We start from the raw sequence: 18,219 nt of genomic DNA, 5'->3' as shown, positions 1-18,219 counted from the left end.
TAATCAAGGGCAATTGGCTTGGATTTGTGAAGGTAAGATTATGTCTGACGATTGTAACAAATTTGACATAGTTTACTGAATTTTAGCAAGACTTTTGACAAAGTCCCATACAGTAGGCTGGTCAGAAAATTAAAAAATGGGATTCAAGCAAAAGTGGCAAATTGGATTCAAAGATCAGTGGCAGGAAGCAAAAGGTTATGACTGACAGGTGTTTTTGTGACGGTTACTAGTGAGGTCCAAAGTACTCAGTAGTGAATGGAATCCTTGCTATTCTTGATGTATATCAACAATGCATTTGGGGAAGACAAATGAGGCAAGGGAACACAGAAAGAAAATGATGTTGAAAAATATAAAGGAACATAAGACATTGGAGTGTGTGTTTGTAGATCTCAAAGTAGCAGCAGAGATGGGTCACTTGGTCAGGAAGGTATATGAGATACTTTTATTTACTGAGGCCTAGAGCATAAGTGCTAGGTTATGCTAGAACTGTATAAAACACTAATTAGGCCACAACTAGAGTACCATGTACAGTTCTAGACACTGCACAACTGGAAGGATGTGATCATGCTAGAAATGTATACAAGAGATTCACAAGGATGTTGTCAGGTCCAGAAAAATGTGGAAAGATTGTATAGGCTGGGGCTGTGTTCTTTGGAACAGAGAATGCTGAGGGGAGATCTGATTGAGATGTGTAAAATTATAAGGGGCTTAGTTAAAGTAGATAGAATGATTTATTTCTGTTAACAGAAAATTCAGTAACCTGGGATTATATATTGAAAGTAATTTGTAGAAAAATTGGAAGGGAGCTGAAGAATATTTTTCTTTCACCCAGAGGAAGGTGGGGAATGGATGGAACTCATTACCTGAAAGGATGACAGAGATAGAAATCCTCATCACATTAAGAAAAAACACTTGGATATGCACATGGTCTGCCAAAAGGGCTATGCACTGAGAGTGGGATGATGGAATTAATTTGGAAAGGTCTATTTCAGCCAGCATGGAGGCTGAATGGCCTCCTTCTGTGCTGCAAATGTACTATTATAGGGATACATTTGGATAATAAAACATATTGGGTGGAATTCTCATAATCCCCACCAATGGGTTTGATAGCAGGTGTGGGGAGAATGATTATGGAAGGAAACCCAGAAATTGATTTCACACCTGTGTGAATTTACAGTGAGATCTTCCACTGATGCCTTCCATGGTGGGTTGGAAAAATCACCAGATGCTGGTGTGAACCTAATTTCAATCCCATTAATGGGATGCAAATGAAGGCCCAAGCCCCCCCATGTCAGGTACTCCATGATGCCGGTTCGAAAACATGCCAATGTGAAACATGTTTGTATTAACGGTGCAGGCAGATGTCAGGACTCACCTAAACAATGCCCAGGGCTGCCTCTGGAGTTCTAGGTGGAGGCTGCTGGCAATCCTGGACCCGGAACATCACAGCAGTGGGTCAGGGATACATCTACAGGTGGATCTTCCAGATTCATTGTCCTGCAAGAGGGGTCGATCTTCCAGCTTCAAAGTTCTCCAAGTGATCTATCTTCAATTTCAGGGGTCTGCCTCCTTCAATAGTTGATCAGTGATGTTGGCCGCCTTTTCAATATGGCACCCGGACATGCACCATCCATGTCACTGAATACAGCCTGAAACTCGTGGTTACATAATTAATGAAGTCGGGGGCGTAAGATTTGGTGTGTTTCCCCTCCCACCTCTGCAGTGGGAAACATTCTGTGTTTCTGCTCCCGCCATGGCACTTAGTATCAAAATGGGAGAATTCCACCCAATGTTTCTGTTGGTAATTGATAGACTTTCATTGTGAGTCATTAACCTGAAAGTAGACCTCAGTAACTTCATGAGGTTACTCAGTCAACCAAAATTAAAATTACATTATTACTAGTCTAGGCCCATGTAATATAGGTATGATGAGTCCTTTGTATAATCATGCACTAATTTAGGAGGCAGTACAGAGAAACCTAAGGCATTGTCTTCCACTTAAGAAACTGATTGAGCCGATGCCTTAATCAGCTACATTTCATCTTTTTTGGAGAGTTAAAATGGTCTGTAAAACAAATTATTTTAAAGATGAAATGTGAGTATGTACTGTCAGTTGTTCATTGTATATTTGACATTAAAAGTATGACATTATTATGAACAATATGCTAAAACACATGTATCATACAAGTGCTACATTCTTTATAAACAGTAGTTGGTATTTTCCAGTAAGATTTCTAATAGATCTTTTGCACGTAAAGATCAGGGGAAACAAATTGCAAGACTGACTTCTTCATTTTTGTATCAGTGAAAGCCATTGTGACATTATTTTCTGATACGTTACAAATTTCAGAGATCCATCTTGCTTTTGCTTTTATTTCTTCCTTCCTTAAGTCCTGAATGTAGCAATATTCCTCAACCAAGATTGACAAGGGATCCAGCTTCAAAACATCTACCATTTCTTTTGGACCAGTACCAGAAAGATATTATAATTACGCAAAAAATATCAAATCAAATACTTAATTTTTAAAATACACTGCGTTCTTAAATCCCACCTTGGGATAAATCTAAGTAGCTGCATCCTTCAATATGGTTCTGTGTTGAGGGCTTTCAGAAACATTGTGCACTATGTTGGTGACATCATTTGAAGGCTGGATGGAGATCGCTGGATATAAAACCTCTATTGTACTTGGTACATTTTACTACACAGGCAATTCAGCATAAAAATTGTCTTCATTCAGTCTATTAAGTTTCATGAAATTGCTTAAAAAAAATAAAGTCTCCTAAAAGCCAGTGATGTCTTACTAACATAATACCTTTCACTTGAATATTTTCAATTTAAACTCAGAACAAGTAGTGTGTGCTGCATCACTGTGCCACAGGATATAGGATAATTTTTTTGAAAATACAGTGAGATTAGAAGCTAATTCTGTCACTTCATATTCTATGGCATCGGCAAATATCTTATCGACTGTCTGAAATTTTGTAATTTTTAAATGTATAGTTTTCTTGATTTACTGAGTTTTTAAACTTTCAAATCATATTGTGCAGCTAAATTTTCAAGCTATTCACTTTTACCCATACGTTCACAAAAAGATTGCATATAAAAGAACCAAGATATTCACACACACTGCAGTAAAACACAGCTTACTAGTTACATGAAGTACAAATAGGAAAAGCTAAATGATGCTGATTTCTCCCCCCTCCCTTTGCTTATTACAGAGGCAGATTTTTTCTATCATTAATGAAGGTAATTTGCTGTGGTTGAGGGATTGCAATTCAAAAGAATTAATTCTGCATTCCCATTCCAAGATTTAAACACATCTTAGACTTTTTCACAGGTCGTCTGTTAGTGGATGGTGTTACTCTCGCATAGCAGCTAATGGGCTTGAACCACAGCCTGTCATTTATTGTTACCTAAGTGTGTAGGTCCTTTGCCCTTGATGGTGTCTGTGCTTTCCTAACAGAGCAAGTGTGTTTAGTACAGCATTACACATATATGGTGCATTTTAAATACACTTTAGTAAGTAGTAAAGTGACTTCTATGCGGTATGGTCACTGAATTGTGTTAAATACTTGAAGTAGGGTTGTTGAGGGAGGTGCAACATGCAACTCTGAGATTAAACTTGATATTAGATTTTTATACTACTTTCTTTTGTTGTAACTATAAATAGCAGCAGTTTGCTTGCTCAGATAATGAGCAATATAACCAATACAAAAATGAGAAATCAAAGAGGCATTTTACATGTAATAGGTTTCCAGACCATTTTCATGAACAAATAACAGTCAGAGAAGCTATCTGCCACACTAAAGAGAGCTTCCTTTTTAAATCTGCTATTTATCATCTGTAAGATTTCTGACATTGTTAAAATAAGATGCTTTCTCGTTCTCAATTAACTTAAAGCAGGGGTGTTAAAGATGCAGAAAGCTACTGTGGATGATTACAAGTACGTAAAAATGCAGTACGTTAATGGTACATATTTTCATGTGGCAGCTCTGTTGCCTTTCATTTTGCAGCTAATATGTCTATTCTTATGAGTCATTTACTTCTTTAATTACCTTTTGGAACTGAGGCATCGTAATGTATTAATGCGAATGATTTTTACAGCCAGTTTATCATACAATGCCCCTGAAGTTGAAAGATATAATTGACTTGGAAGAGCAGCTCATGAATGAAACAATATTTAGTTGACAGTTTCCTTGTAGTCTTAGATGGAGTTTAACAAATACGTACGAGGCAAAAAGAAGTAATGGAGTCAATTAAGAAAAAAACAGAAGCAGGATCCCAAGTAAATTAACAGAAATGAATTACTTTGCACATAATCCTATTTAAAAATAGAGAAAATATTCATTATAGATTGACATGTTTAGCATTGTGTGTGTTTGACCTTCTTAAGTCTGTAGTACATTTTCTATGTACAGTAAATGCATCAATACTATTAGTCAAGTAAATTAACAGATTATAGACTGTAAAGGCATTTATATTCAAATCTTTGTTAACCCATAGAACATGGGTCTCATGTGTTCTCACATTACATAGTACTGTTGTTTATTTAATGGAATCGCATAAGCTTTTTCAATTTTCTGTTTATGATGTTGACTACTTGAATTTGAAGCATATCAAAATAAAACACATGGAGGTTATGAAATGCTACTTTTTTTTAGCGGGTTAACACTCATACTCTCATGCAGTGTAATTCAAATAACATAATGGAACTTTCTTGCCATATGTTTTAAGATAGTGGTGAACAAGGTCAGGATATCCAAACAAAGTATTGGTCTCCTGTAAACTGAACCTGTCAACTAGACATAGCTCTGCTGACCTACCCAGTGTGCAGGGCATTATCTAGTACCAGGCACTGGTTTCATTTATAGCTTAGAGGAGGGGAACCACTGAAGGGGAAGATGTTTACTTGTCTTACTTGGATTCCTTTATCTAACTTAGAAAAAATTTGCACAAAACTCTTAACCAGACCATATTATATAATTCTGCATTTTAGGAATTTAATGTGAATTTAATTTTCTCATAGTAATGGTCTAGTGTAATTTCCTTACTTTTTTACTGCTTTTTATACACAAACCATTTTTGTAATAGGGAAGAGAGAGTTCTGTGGAGTTGGCCTCCAGATTTAGAGATCTGAACTTCAATCCAAAACATTCGTACAACAAGAAAAAAAGATTGAAGGTTAGTGCAGGATAATATTCTTAGATTGTCAGCCAAGAAAATTATTGTCATAATGAGTTAGACTCGACCAAACCACCAGGAAAATGGACACCCAGCCATGATACCAGTAAAGAAGTTTAACGGATCTGGAGGTGCTTACAGTTAAAATAAAACCAAAATACGAAAAGGGTTTGTTCACCAGTCGTTTCAGAAGTTGATGCAAAATGTCTGTTGGACTTTAAGGAGTGCAGATGTTTAGTGTGCTGCTGTTAATGTGACATTACACATGTACAGGACAGGCCAACAACATCCCACTCTCCATGTCTGGTATCATTGATTTTTCCCAATAGTGTATCATTATCTAGTTTTTCTTCCCAACCTATTCACTTGTCAATTTTTTTTCAGTTATTACTAAGATGTGCACAGGAGATACTTTCTTTTGGTATTTAGTAACCAACTTGTCTACAATTTACCTAATGGAGATTGGGAACACGGCACTTAATATATTATTATATTGGTGCCGTACCAGTTGGCTCTACATTCAATATTTTGTTAATGGATATGTACATGCAAGTGCAAATTGGCACAAATTGCAGTTTATTTTCCCAAATGTAGATTGACTTTAGATTATATGTTGCTTTTTTAAGAGCACCTTATTAATGAGGATGGTGGGGTTTCCTTATTAATAATATCTTGCCTAAGACCCCTAAAATTGACTCTTGTGATAAGCTTATTAACTGCAATAGAATAATAATTTTACGGAGTTCCTCTCCTTTAGTGCCCTGTTCTTTTTTCCTGTTTTAATGCCTTTCCAGGAGATTAAATGGCTTTTGGTATCATGAGTGTGGGGCAGACTTACTGGACCAGCTCATCTTTTCATGCCTGCTACTTTTGTATATTCATAAATGATAGTATAAGATTTCCATTACTAATGTGTATTCCCGAATTTGTTTAAATTTGAGCTAGTTTTTTGATTGTTGGAAGCTGAAGGCAATTTGAAATTAATGGTCAGCATTTTCAAGGTTAAAATGGTACTAATTTTGTTTGTGAAGATTTGTGTACTTTGAAGGATTTGAACACTTGTTTCATACAAATTCTTTGATTTAAACCATAACCTTCAAACATAAGTAGGATAGGATTTCTGATCTAAATGTCAGGTTCTCTTAAGTACTGAGGAAGTGTGAAACGCTACAGAAAGTCAAGCAGATAACCTTGACATTTGGGACATTGGCTGCCGGGATGCAAAGCCATACTTTAAAAAAGGACTACATTAAGAGGTCACCTATTAGTGATGTTTTTGCTGACTGTCTGAAAGCCAGGCTTGCCTGTCTATTAAACTCCAACCATTGTGTAAACATTCCTCTGTTGTTCCTGGTCTCCACAATGGCCTCGGGGATCAGGTTTCACCTGTGTGCACATCTTCAAGCAATTATATCAATTAGCTTCAAGTCCATTTTCACATTCAAGGTCTAAAGTGGTATTCAAAATGTGGCCATTGTTCGTTGAAAATGCAGAACAATCTTTAATTCGTGCTACAGGATGTTTAAAGCACCTTTTGACATTTTATGGGCACGAGATGTTGGTTAATATGCTGTATTTTAAAAATATTTATCTCAGTTGTATTGAACAACATTCTGAGAATTGTCATATGCAAAAGTAGCTTTCAAGGGAAATGTGTTTTTTTTAACATTTGCCTTATATTTTAAACAAATATTTGCTGACATCCTACTGCACTGAATTCCTGTTTGGCGGGAATTGAGTATATTTCCAGGATTGGATCAGTAAATGAGGAATATTGTTTTTTCCCATATTTCATGCATTAAATAAAAGGATTTATTTGAAATAGTGGATGCTATTGAGGTAGGGTACTGTAGCACTTCATATCCTTTACTTCCAATAAATATATTTTTAAAAGAGCAACTCACATTGCAGCACCTTTCATGTCCCCAAGATGTCCACAGTTTTCTTTTTGAAGAATAGTCGCTGTTGTAATGTAGACAACCACTGCAGTTAATTTGCGTTTGGTCACATCCCACAGTCAACAGTCACATCCCACAGTCAACAATGAGATAATTAACCAGATAGTTATTTTGGTGGGCTTGTTACGATAGACTAATTCCAGAAAGGGCAGGAGTGTAATAGTAACTGTCTCTGATGTAGCTGAGACTGCAGCTTGATTTTGCAATCGGGCTTTATAGGAAAGCAGTGTAAGCTAAATTATGATTTGGAAAGTTTGTGCTTTCTAACCGAATACCACTTGCTTGATTCCAGGTATGCCAAATCACTGCTGTCTAAGCAAAATGTTTGACTGTTGAACACACTTACATCTGGTTTATATAGTGTCAACACATTGTGTCAAAGAGGGTATTTTGCAGGCTCGCAACCTGAAGTGACCACAGGGTGAGATTTCAATCTGGTTGGATTTTTGCGAAAGGTACAAAATGATTTGAAACATTGAAACATGAAAAGAAAGAATATTAGAAGCTTGGGTAATCCTGGTCAATATCACCTACCTCATAGTCACTGTTTACAGGGAAATATTAGAAGGCATCAAGGAAAAGATTGCTTGCTCGTTCTCACAACTGAAGAATGTTAGACTATATTAGTATGTAAAAGAGGGGAGGATAATGAAACTAACAAAGGGTTTTCCAACTGACAACTTGCTCTACATGCTATCCTATGGAAAAACTGGCCAGTCACTGAACATCTATCACAAGTAAAAAAATGTATGGTTAGTGTTGGATTACAGTAAATCTTCAAAGGTATATTCATGTTTAGGATAAATGATGCGAATAGTTTTTGAAAGAAGATACGCTGTATAGTTATTTTAAACCTGATAACATAAGCAACAGAAAGACTAATTCACAGGATGACTAATATTCTATATGTCACTGACATTCTGACTGGGATTTTCCAGACCTGCCCATCACCGGGATCATCCAGTCCTGCCAAAAGTTAATGAACCTTTGACTGACCCGCTGAGGAAGATGTGGCGGGTCCTGCTATGGTAGAGCCAGAAAATCCTGACCTTTAATGCTGCTTTAGAACCATAGAAGTTTAGAACACAGAAGGGGGTTCACTAATGCTCTTTTTAGGAAGGAACCCTGCCAGCCTTCTCCTGGTCTGGCCTGGTCTGTCCAATCCCACACCTACATGTATGACTCTCAACTGCCCTTTGATATGGTTTAGGAAGCCACTCAATTGTATCAAACTCAGAGCAACTAGAGATAGGTGTTGCTTCGGCATTGCCACCAATGCTCACATTCTGAGAATGAATCAAAGAAAATGCTCCAACAAAACCTCCCAGTAAAGGCATTTTACTATAATCCCACTTCTGGCACTTCTACTTACAGTTTCAATTGACAAACACTTGTCACTACTGTTACCAAAACTTTCATGATGTTAAAAAGCTATGCACCAAAAATCTCCATCCTCATTCACGGCTGTGATTCTCCGGTGTGCTGCAAATGAATAGTGTTTTGGCTGGAACACCAAATTCTCTGTTCTCACTTGCAGCGGGTTCTCAGGAACAAAATCAGAGAACCCTGCTCATTAAGCCTGTTTTCAGTCTTTTTTAACTCCGTTGGACATATCGCTGGTATATCGAGTCTCTCAACAGAGCTATTGTTTCCCATCTCTAACATCGTTTTTGTCAATTTAGCTATACATTCCCTACAGTGTTCTTTCTATAATGGGGCACGTACACATCTGATTGTAGCCTAACCCATACTTATATATAAATTTATATTTATATCTTTATTCTAATGCTTTATGCTTCTAATATAAAATCCAAAATGTTGTCAGTTTTACTCACCTATGTCTTCCTCATAACTTCTACATTTTTTCTAGCTACTTGTTGGATCTCCATTTTTTTTGCATTATCGGCCATTTTTGAGATTGTTTTTATACATAAAATTTATAGAAATTTCCATGAACATTAGTAAATAGAGGAAAGCACATGAAAATAAAACCAAAAGCAAAATACCACATATATTTCTATATAACTAGTAATTAGGTGGGGTAAGTGAAGTGAGGAAACAATTGTTCAGTTTAGACATAAATGCTATAGCAATGTTTACTGTTACATACAGTAATATTGCAATGTGATATGAAGGCTTGTAATGAAATAGCAGATGCTGACTTGATAGAAGTAGTGTAGGCATTATGAACTGACATTTTTAATGTCTTTTGGATAATTGGAAATATACAAGATGCTGGTCGCTTGTTGTAGTAATTCTGAATTTATAAACTGTTGACATCTCTCTTTCGCATTCTCTGGCCAAGCTCAACTGTTTGCCATTGTACACTTTGATCTAGATGAGAAACAGTACTTGTCACATTCCTTCAATTTTTCCCTTCTTGAGAATGCATTATACATGTGTGTGCTGTTCTACATGTGAAGTATATGAGATTGTTATGTTTTGGGAGTATGTCTTAACCTAAGGATAAGCTGAAGGGGGATCATGTCATCTGATGTGTCCTGACAACAGGTCTGGGTGGCGTGGCTATTAAAAGATTAAATCAAGGCCTAGGTTGTTTTGCTGGAGAGAAGGTTTGAGGTATTCGCACTTGGAGACATTGGCGGCACCATTTGTGCTTAAGTGGCTAGCCTGGTAATCTCCAAGGTCCCAGGAATGTGTTGAGAATGTCAGGTTGGAAACAGTTGTGCTTTAAAGTGTCCATGTGATTCCAAGATAATAGAGCGTTGGTCACTAAAGTATAGCTGATCAGCATATCTACCTGGATACAAAACCCTTGTGATTTATGTTGCCACGAAGATGGAATTTGAGAGGGAAAGATTTCTAGGATATCTCTGATATTCACAGACCACTTTATCGGCCAGGAAAGTAGATAAAAAGCAGCAAGATGCTGTGGTTCACCACAAAGTGCAATGGGTGAGATCACGCTCGGATTGAAATGGCCAAATTCATGAGGAGTAAAAATGAGGCTGGAAGATCACCTAGCTTATACTAAAGAAGGAAGGTCTTGTGGTGCAGTGATGGTGTTGCTACTTCTGGGCCAGTGGCTCTGGGTTCAAGTTCGACTTAAGGGTTGATAGCCATAGAAGTTGCTTTCATAGCATGGCCAGACAGGTTGATTATCAACCTGTAAATCCTTCCAAAATGTCTGATGGCAAGTAGTAGGAGCAGGAGAATTTATTGTCAGCTATACTGCAGAAGCAATGGCAAATCCCTGCATACTTTGTCAAGCATAACCATGGGCCAATCCAGTGGTTGCCAAAGCCCACTTAACTAGTGCCTGAAAGAGGATAATGTTGGAGGAAGAATCTCTGGAGAAAAACTTAATAGTTAAAGACAGTTCCTTTCTCAACAGTTGAATTGTTAATTTCAGAAAAGAACAGAAGTATATCATTGCAGCTAAGAATCTCCTTGGACTGGTTCTGGGAGAATTGAATGTCTGCTTAAAGAACAGTTTAAAATATATCTGTCAAATGTGTTTTCAATTGTGTGAAAAGAAAATAGGACTGCGCTGTTTTGTGGTTTAAAGTATAAGTTGCCTACAACGATGGTGTTTAAGAACATAAGAACATAAGAACATAAGAAATAGGAGCAGGAGTAGGCCATCTGGCCCTTCGAGCCTGCCCCGCCATTCAATAAGATCATGGCTGATCTGTCGTGGCTCAGTTCCACTTTCCCGCCCTCTCCCCATAACCCGTAATCCCCTCTCTTATCAAAAACCCATCAACCCGCTTCTTAAAAATATTTAGCGAGGCAGCCTCCACCACTTCAACGGGCAGAGAATTCCAGAGATTCACCACCCTTTGAGTGAAGAAGTTCCTCCTCAACTCCGTTCTGAACCGCCCCCCCTTTATCTTGACGCTGTGCCCCCTAGTCCTACTGTCTTTTTTGAGCGGGAAGAGTCTTTCCACCTCTATCCTATCCATCCCATTCATCATCTTATACGTCTCAATGAGATCTCCCCTCATTCTTCTAAACTCTAACGAGTACAAGCCTAGTTTATTCAGCCTCTCCTCATAGCTCAACCCCCTCAACTCCGGTATCAGCCTAGTAAACCTCCTCTGCACTAGTCAAAGTTGCTTTTAATTTCACGGAATTGTTACATTGTAGAAGGAGGCCGTTTGGCCCATTGTGACTTTAACAATTTTACAATTGCTTTGTTACAGCAAAGATCTTAAACTGAGAAATCTTATGTCATCCTTTCAACTGTTGACTGGAAGTTTGAATTTGTTTTGTGAAGTTATCAGTCTCTACGGAGTTTGTAACAATGACTATAGTCAGTTTTGCTGGTAGGTAGAAAAAACAATGCAGGTGAACAATCAGATTATTGGTGACCCACCCACAAGATGAAAAGAATTCTATTTGAAACTTGGATGATAAATTGCCAGTCATTCATAAATTGCCATAAACTGGTTTTCAAGTGCATGTTGAATTAAACTTGTAAACAAATGATTTCCATCTATCATTGAGGTTACCAACAAATGATCTGCTTTGAAAAATTGTAAACACATTGACAAACAATCTCTCTCTAAATGTATTTTTAATTTGATTTACTGCTGCAGTTTAATACATGGATTGCTGTGCCTAATATATCTTGAATACCTTTTTCAGTTTGCTGCAACTTTATAATTATAAAAATAAGACACTGTGACACCCTGAGGTGTTAAAATACATGAAAGGTGTATATGCTCACAGTGTGATCCAAATTAACTCTTTGAGTACCTTACATTCTTTAAATATCTTGATAATGATAGAATCATGTTCAGATTAACAGGATACAATAAATAGTTTGGGAAATGCTTTTCAATTGCACAGTGCAAACACACCTGTGAATCTCATTCAAGCATTACATAAGGAACAATTAGAATACAGTGAAATTCTACTTGATGATTTCCCTTGAACAATTTTTCATGTTGCAGTGGGTAACACAGGACCTAGAAATAAGAGTAGGGCATTTTGCTGTATGCGCCTACCCCATCATTCAGTAAGATCAGGATTGATCTGATTATGGATGCAAAATCGTCTTTCCTCTTTGCCCCCTATAATCGTTGACTTCCTTGTCTACCAAAAATCTGCCTAACTGAGCTTTGGATAAGTTCAATGACACAGCCACCACTGCTTTCTGGGGCAGAGAATTCTAAGAGAAAAAAAGTCCTCCTTATTTCCATCTCAAAAAGGAAGACCTCATATTCTTAAATTGTGCTCTTAGCTCCACAACCTCCTATGAACTCTCCTAAAGATCTTAGGGCCTGAATTCTCTGACCTCACCCACAGCTGGGATTCTCTGGTTCTGCTGCTCTGAATGGAGATTTAGTTGAGGGCCAAATTCTCTGTTCTCACTGGCAGTGGTGGCAGGGTGAATGAGATGCGGTGGCAGGGTGAATGAGATGCTGTGTACTGTTCTGGTCACCCTATCATAAGTAGGATACTATTAAATTTGAAAGGGTGCAGAAAAGATTTACTAGGATGCTACTGGGACTTGATGGTTTGAGTTCTAAGGAGAGACTGGATAGACTAGAACTTTTTTCCCTGAAGCATAGAAGGCTTAGGAGTCTATGAAATAATGAGGGACATAGATATGGTAGATAGTCAACATCTTTTTCTAAAGGGAGGAGAGCCCAAAACTACAGGGCATTGTTTAAGGTGAGAGGAGAGAGATACAAAACGGTCCAGAGGGGCAGTTTTTTTCAGTCAGAGGGTAGTGAGTGTCTGGAACGAGCAACTAGAAGGTACAATGTTGTCTTGGGTATAGAGGGACATGGGCCAAATGCAGGCAACTGAGACTAGCGTAGTGATAAAAACTGGGCGGTTTGGACAAGTTGGGCCAAAGCGTCTGTTTCTATGCTGTGAACCTCTATGAGATCAGAGAATCCAGGCCATATGTTTCAAACAGATCATTTCTCATTCTTCTGAACTCCAGTGGGTATAGGCCCGGCTTGTTAAGCCCTCATCCCAGGAGTGAGTCAAGAGAACCTTCTCTGAACTGCTTCTAACACCCAATATATCCTTTTTTTCAAATAAGTTACCAAATTATACGTAGTACTCAGATGTGGTCACAGCAAGGCCCAGAATAGTTCTAATGGAACCTGCCTACTTTTATATTCCATTTCCCTTGCAATAAATGCCAACATTCCACTTCTCTTCCTAATCACTTGCATATTAACATCTTGTGATTCAACTACCACAGCACCAGATCCTTCTGCACCTACAAATTCTGCAGTTTCTCCATTTAAATAGTATATTGCTTGTCTATTCTTCCTGCCAAAATTGAGGACTCACATTTTGCCACATTGTTCTTCATTTGCCAAACACTTGTCTAATCACTTAACCAATCTATATTCCTTTGTGGATTCTTTACCTCCTTTACAGCTTACTCTCCTACCTACCTTTATGTCATAAGCAAACTTAGCTCTCATACATTTGGTCCCTTCGTCTAAGTCATTGATAATAGATTGTAAATAGCTGAGGCCCCAGCACTGACCCCACTGGCACTCCACTAGTTACAGTTTACCAACCTGAAAAACACAATTTATCTCTGCTCTCTGCTTCCAGTTTACTGACCAATCCTTTATTCATGCTAATATGTTACCCCTTACACCATGAGCTCTTATTCTGTGTAGCAACCTTTGATGTGGCACATTATTGAATGGTGTTTTGGGAGGCCAAGTGCGCTGCATCTACAAGTTCCCTTTTATCCACCTTGCTTGTTACTTTCTGAAATAAGTTAGTGAGGTGACATCTCATTTCAATTGTCAAAATGGCTTTGTTTTTGAAAGTTTGTGTGAACACCCACTGTCATGGCTCAGTGATGAACTGTACTGCATTATTTGTTTCAGGCTGCACAGATCAAAGAGGTGCTAGCCTTAAACATGAATTTGTCTTAAGTTAACTGATGCAGTGATGGGGATGGATGACTTGGGCCAGGAAGGAGAAAATTGACTAGTGTTTCCTTTCCTGATTGTTAGCAAGCACAGATTCTGGTATGGGTATTCGCAGAGTCCAGATTTTCTGTGTGAGAAATAAATTACATCTGTGACATAACTGTCAAACATCAGAAATTGCTTAAATCAGCACTGCATAGGTGGGAATCCACCCTTTTCTGAGACTATGGACCAATTTGAACTGTTTAGAAACTTGGCCCAGAGTTTGATTCAGTGAGGTCAAAGTTGTCAATATGCACATGCACAAAATCATTTTCCATCTTCATACAAGCATTTGCACTTCCATCATAATGATGGGTCTAGTTGCAAGTAACTGTAAGTGGAAAAATAGGTATTTTGTTTTGTCAGTGTCCATTTAATATTCAGCTTTTTTTTATGGTTTGCATTAGCATCTATCTGAAATTAGTGACAGATATGCATCAAAATCAATGAGAAAATCTCTTGCTTTAGGAATATTAACCTTTTGCTGTGCACGTGTGCATGTGCCTGTGTGCACATGCACGGGTGTGTCTGAGATCATGGCGTTATCTGTACATCCTTCTCATAATTTTGTCATGGGTATGAAGCTCAGTTACACAACCTGTCTGCAAGTCCCTGCCAATATTGTCAAGGATGTGTGACAGATTCTCTGGATCAGACCTAAATTCTGTGAATCTTTACCACTCAAAAGCTCGTTGAAATACTCAGAATTTTGAATCCCTCAATTCTTGATTTAAAAACTGGAGTTTACCTAAATGTTCAATGTCTTCTCCTTAACTACACGGACTGTAATGAGCAAACACATTGAAATTTTACCCATGGGGCATACAACTTGCATTTATGTCTAACACCTTTACTGTAGGAAATCACCCAAAGACATGTAATGAGAGCCACTGAAAGATATACCAAGTTTAATGATCAATAGAGATTAGTTTTGAGGAACATCATAATGGAGGATAAAGAAGGTAGAGGCCAAGAGGTTTAGAGGGGGGAATTCCAAAGTGTCAGGTCAAAACAGTGGAAACCCAGCCACCAGTGGTGTAGCAGTTAATGATGGGATGTGCAAGAAGCCAGAATTAGAGGAGCACAGAGGTCCTGATGGTTTATTGGACTGGAATCGGTTGTAGCAATGGTGAGAGGTGAGGCTGTGGAACAATCTGAAAAGATTAATTAGGATTTTAAAATTGAGGTGGGAAATTTATACAACCCAAAAAACACATTGACGTGAACACTTCTGAAAGCTGGGTGAATTCCCTGTTCCTTTCAGTCTTGGTCTGTAATTCTTTGACAGCCTTTGCTTTTCTGCATCTCTTGTATTGTACTGTTGTACAACTTTTATTTTTGCCTTAGTTTGTGTCACTATCCCATTTATACAAACGTGTTGCCTGGTTCATCTGTCCTTTCCTTTCTTCCTGCTTTGGTTTGCAAAGGCTCCTCTTGAATTGGGCACTTGGAAGTGTCTGTGAGTAGTTTGGGACCAATGACCTATTTATTACCTTTCTCCTGGGGAAGTAGCTTGCTTTAAATCTGCATACCTTTGTAAGCACAAGGTCAAGAACTCTAAGAAGGGAATACGAAATGTGAACACGTATTTTACCATCTGTGGTGCCAAGGTACTCTGAAAACGTACTGTCCACATCACTTCTTCTGTTGTTTTTAATTTGTTTTCATTTTTTCACTTCACTTGATACAAAGCATTCCTTAAATCTCAACCAAAGCAAACATTGCTCGTGGTCTGAGAGAGCAGTTCAGGCTCGGTAACACCTCTGCAGTTATAATAATCACACACTTGCCTCCCTCTAGTGTAGACTGTCTCTGAAGTCTGGAAATTGGCATCATTTTGACTATCACAGATCTGCCCTGCATTTCCCTATATTCTGAGGTAGAATGTGACTTATCCAGTATTGCTCCATTATATAATATTCTTCAGAAGTAAGAACAAAGCTATCCCAAATTTATTTTGGATTTAAATCTGAACCTCTTAAAAATCATGAAAAAAGTGTTATTACAATAAACAATTAAATGGTGTTATTTTGTTACAAAATAACATTCTATTTAATTAAATTTTGAGCTAGATTGTTAAAGTTTCAATATCGATTATTTTATGACAGCATCTAATTTTGCTGATCTTTGCATCATCATAAAGCAGTACTGTGGTTGATGCAAGACAACTATTGAATATGTATTCAAGGTTGTAACCTACTCAGTAAAGGTATTCTGTCAATATATACACAACAGCAAATTGTAAAGCTGGATTTGCATTGTTTGGGAATATCTATTTAAAATTATAAAGGATATTTAAAGTCAAAAACTAAAAGTGCTGATGCCAACAAGAAAGGTGACCATCAGAAGGCCGTAGGAGATTATTCAAACTATTCCTTACTTTCTATATCATAAAAATGTTCTATAGCATACTAATGTTTTTTATTGTCAGCATGTTTTATTCAGTTTTAGTAGTAAAAGAAAAGTAAGTCCATTAGCCACATAAATGCTTTGTCTGGGATATCTTTGACTGCCCAGTGGGCCTATACTATCTGGTGTGTACTAAATGTTTGAGTAAAATGTCCTAATTTTATCCCTCAGCTATGCTAAGTTAGCTAATATTAGCAGTAGCAGCAAATAGAACATTATAGTTGACATCAAGCATTCTAAATTAGTATGAGGAATAAGCAACTGAAGTTCCTGGATGCTGTTAACTGACATCCAGTTACCACTGCTACGACGTGTATAGGTATTAACATTGGATGAGGACTCTTAGTCCTCTTAGTAGATGTCTCTTAGTAGATGAGCAACTTGTCATCACTTGCTCTGTAGGCTTGCATACAAAGAATGATCACTTGAGTAAGGTGCCATGGGCTGCTGGAATCCATGAGGAAATTTTCCATTATGACTCCGGTGTCTTCAAGAGAACACCGAAGGGAATGATTTTGTTCACTTTGCATAAAATTGAGTGAACAATTAAGACTCGGTTCAAATCTAGAAGGCGGATCTGTAATTTGTTTGACATATTCACAGGCAAACCACTAGATGGCACGTCCAACTAGAGAAAATACTGTAAGAACATGCTTCCTGATTACCAAATTAGAAACCAACATTGGCAGCAGAAGTTATGGGGAGAGCCTGTGGCCTTCTCACAGTACGTTCCCAGATAGATGAGAATCTGTTATAAGCTGGTGTGAGAAGGTTCGGCAACGTAAATAAAATGTCAGTTATCTCCCCAACCAGCATCTGTGACATGTCACCAATGCGATGGAGATTCTATTTGATATCTTCAGTATCCCATGTACATCGATCACCAGTTTAGAGTACAAACTTCTGTTGGTATGACATAGTTATTTTGACTTACGCTGTCTGTGCTTTTCTAAGCTAATATTCTGGTCTTGTGGCCCCACTTTTTTGAACTTGAATGCATGGACAGTCAGCTCCACCTAATATATATCTTGCTTTTGCCATAATACATACTCAGACAACATGCTGTTACCCCCATTTGTGAGCTTTAGATGCTGCTGTCTGTCAGCCTCTGGTGGTTTATCTCTAGTGTCTGGATTTACTTTAAGACTTGTACGTCTATCACAGTGGTGTTGCTTTGAATGTGAGATCAAAAGAAGATGAATTCCAGAAAAAATTTCCTTGTATGAAGAAAGGAACAGTCTTGTGTAAACATCCCCATGACAGCTCCCAATGAGTTATTTTACTAGAGCATTAGCACCCAGGATGACAGACAGGCAGAGACTACGTGCAAAATAACAGATCAGTCCCTGTGAGCCAGCAGGCAGTTGCCACAACAGAAATAAGATTTCTAAAGGAATTTTGTTCCACTTTTATAGTAAACGTTTGTGTGGCAGCTCATCTTTTTACAAGCTGTCTTGCCTTGGAGTCTTGCAAAGCAGACACTGGTTTTCTTTACGAGGTGATGTTTGTTATTAAGGCACTCACCTGACAGAAAGCAGCAGTATCATGAATAGAGTCAAGGATAAATTTGAGAACAAAGTCAAGATGGCTATTGTACATTTTTGTTTATTTGTCATTTACTTATATGGGCATTGCTACTGTGGAAACGGGCCTTTTGAGCTGGCCAAGAAGGGCAGCCTTCCAGTATATTTTCATTTCAGTGAGCTTCAGCAGCATAGCACTTCCTGTTTATTCAACATCTTTACAC

The 18,219-nt window shown here is 37.9% G+C and overlaps 1 protein-coding gene across 11 annotated transcripts in view; it reads left to right on the top strand.

The window, feature by feature from the left end:
- Nucleotides 1-18,219, top strand: part of foxp1b (forkhead box P1b) — a 492,035-nt gene that overhangs the window by 293,771 nt on the left and 180,045 nt on the right. Inside the window, exon 1 of one of the 11 annotated variants that reach the window (XM_080183573.1) lies at nt 17,255-17,381. The exons of the other annotated variants lie outside the window; for them this stretch is intronic. Coding sequence (XP_080039699.1) covers nt 17,310-17,381 — 72 coding nt within the window. The 5' untranslated portion in view covers nt 17,255-17,309. Of the gene's footprint in view, nt 1-17,254; nt 17,382-18,219 lie in introns of those variants that run through there. 11 annotated transcript variants of the gene reach the window in all.

Source organism: Carcharhinus amblyrhynchos, chromosome 3, assembly GCF_965287045.1.
Source record: "Carcharhinus amblyrhynchos chromosome 3, sCarAmb.v2.hapA, whole genome shotgun sequence".
Classification (NCBI taxonomy): Eukaryota; Metazoa; Chordata; class Chondrichthyes; order Carcharhiniformes; family Carcharhinidae; genus Carcharhinus; species Carcharhinus amblyrhynchos.
Note: the sequence above shows the minus strand (reverse complement) of the source record. Positions and strands in the feature narration are given on the sequence as shown.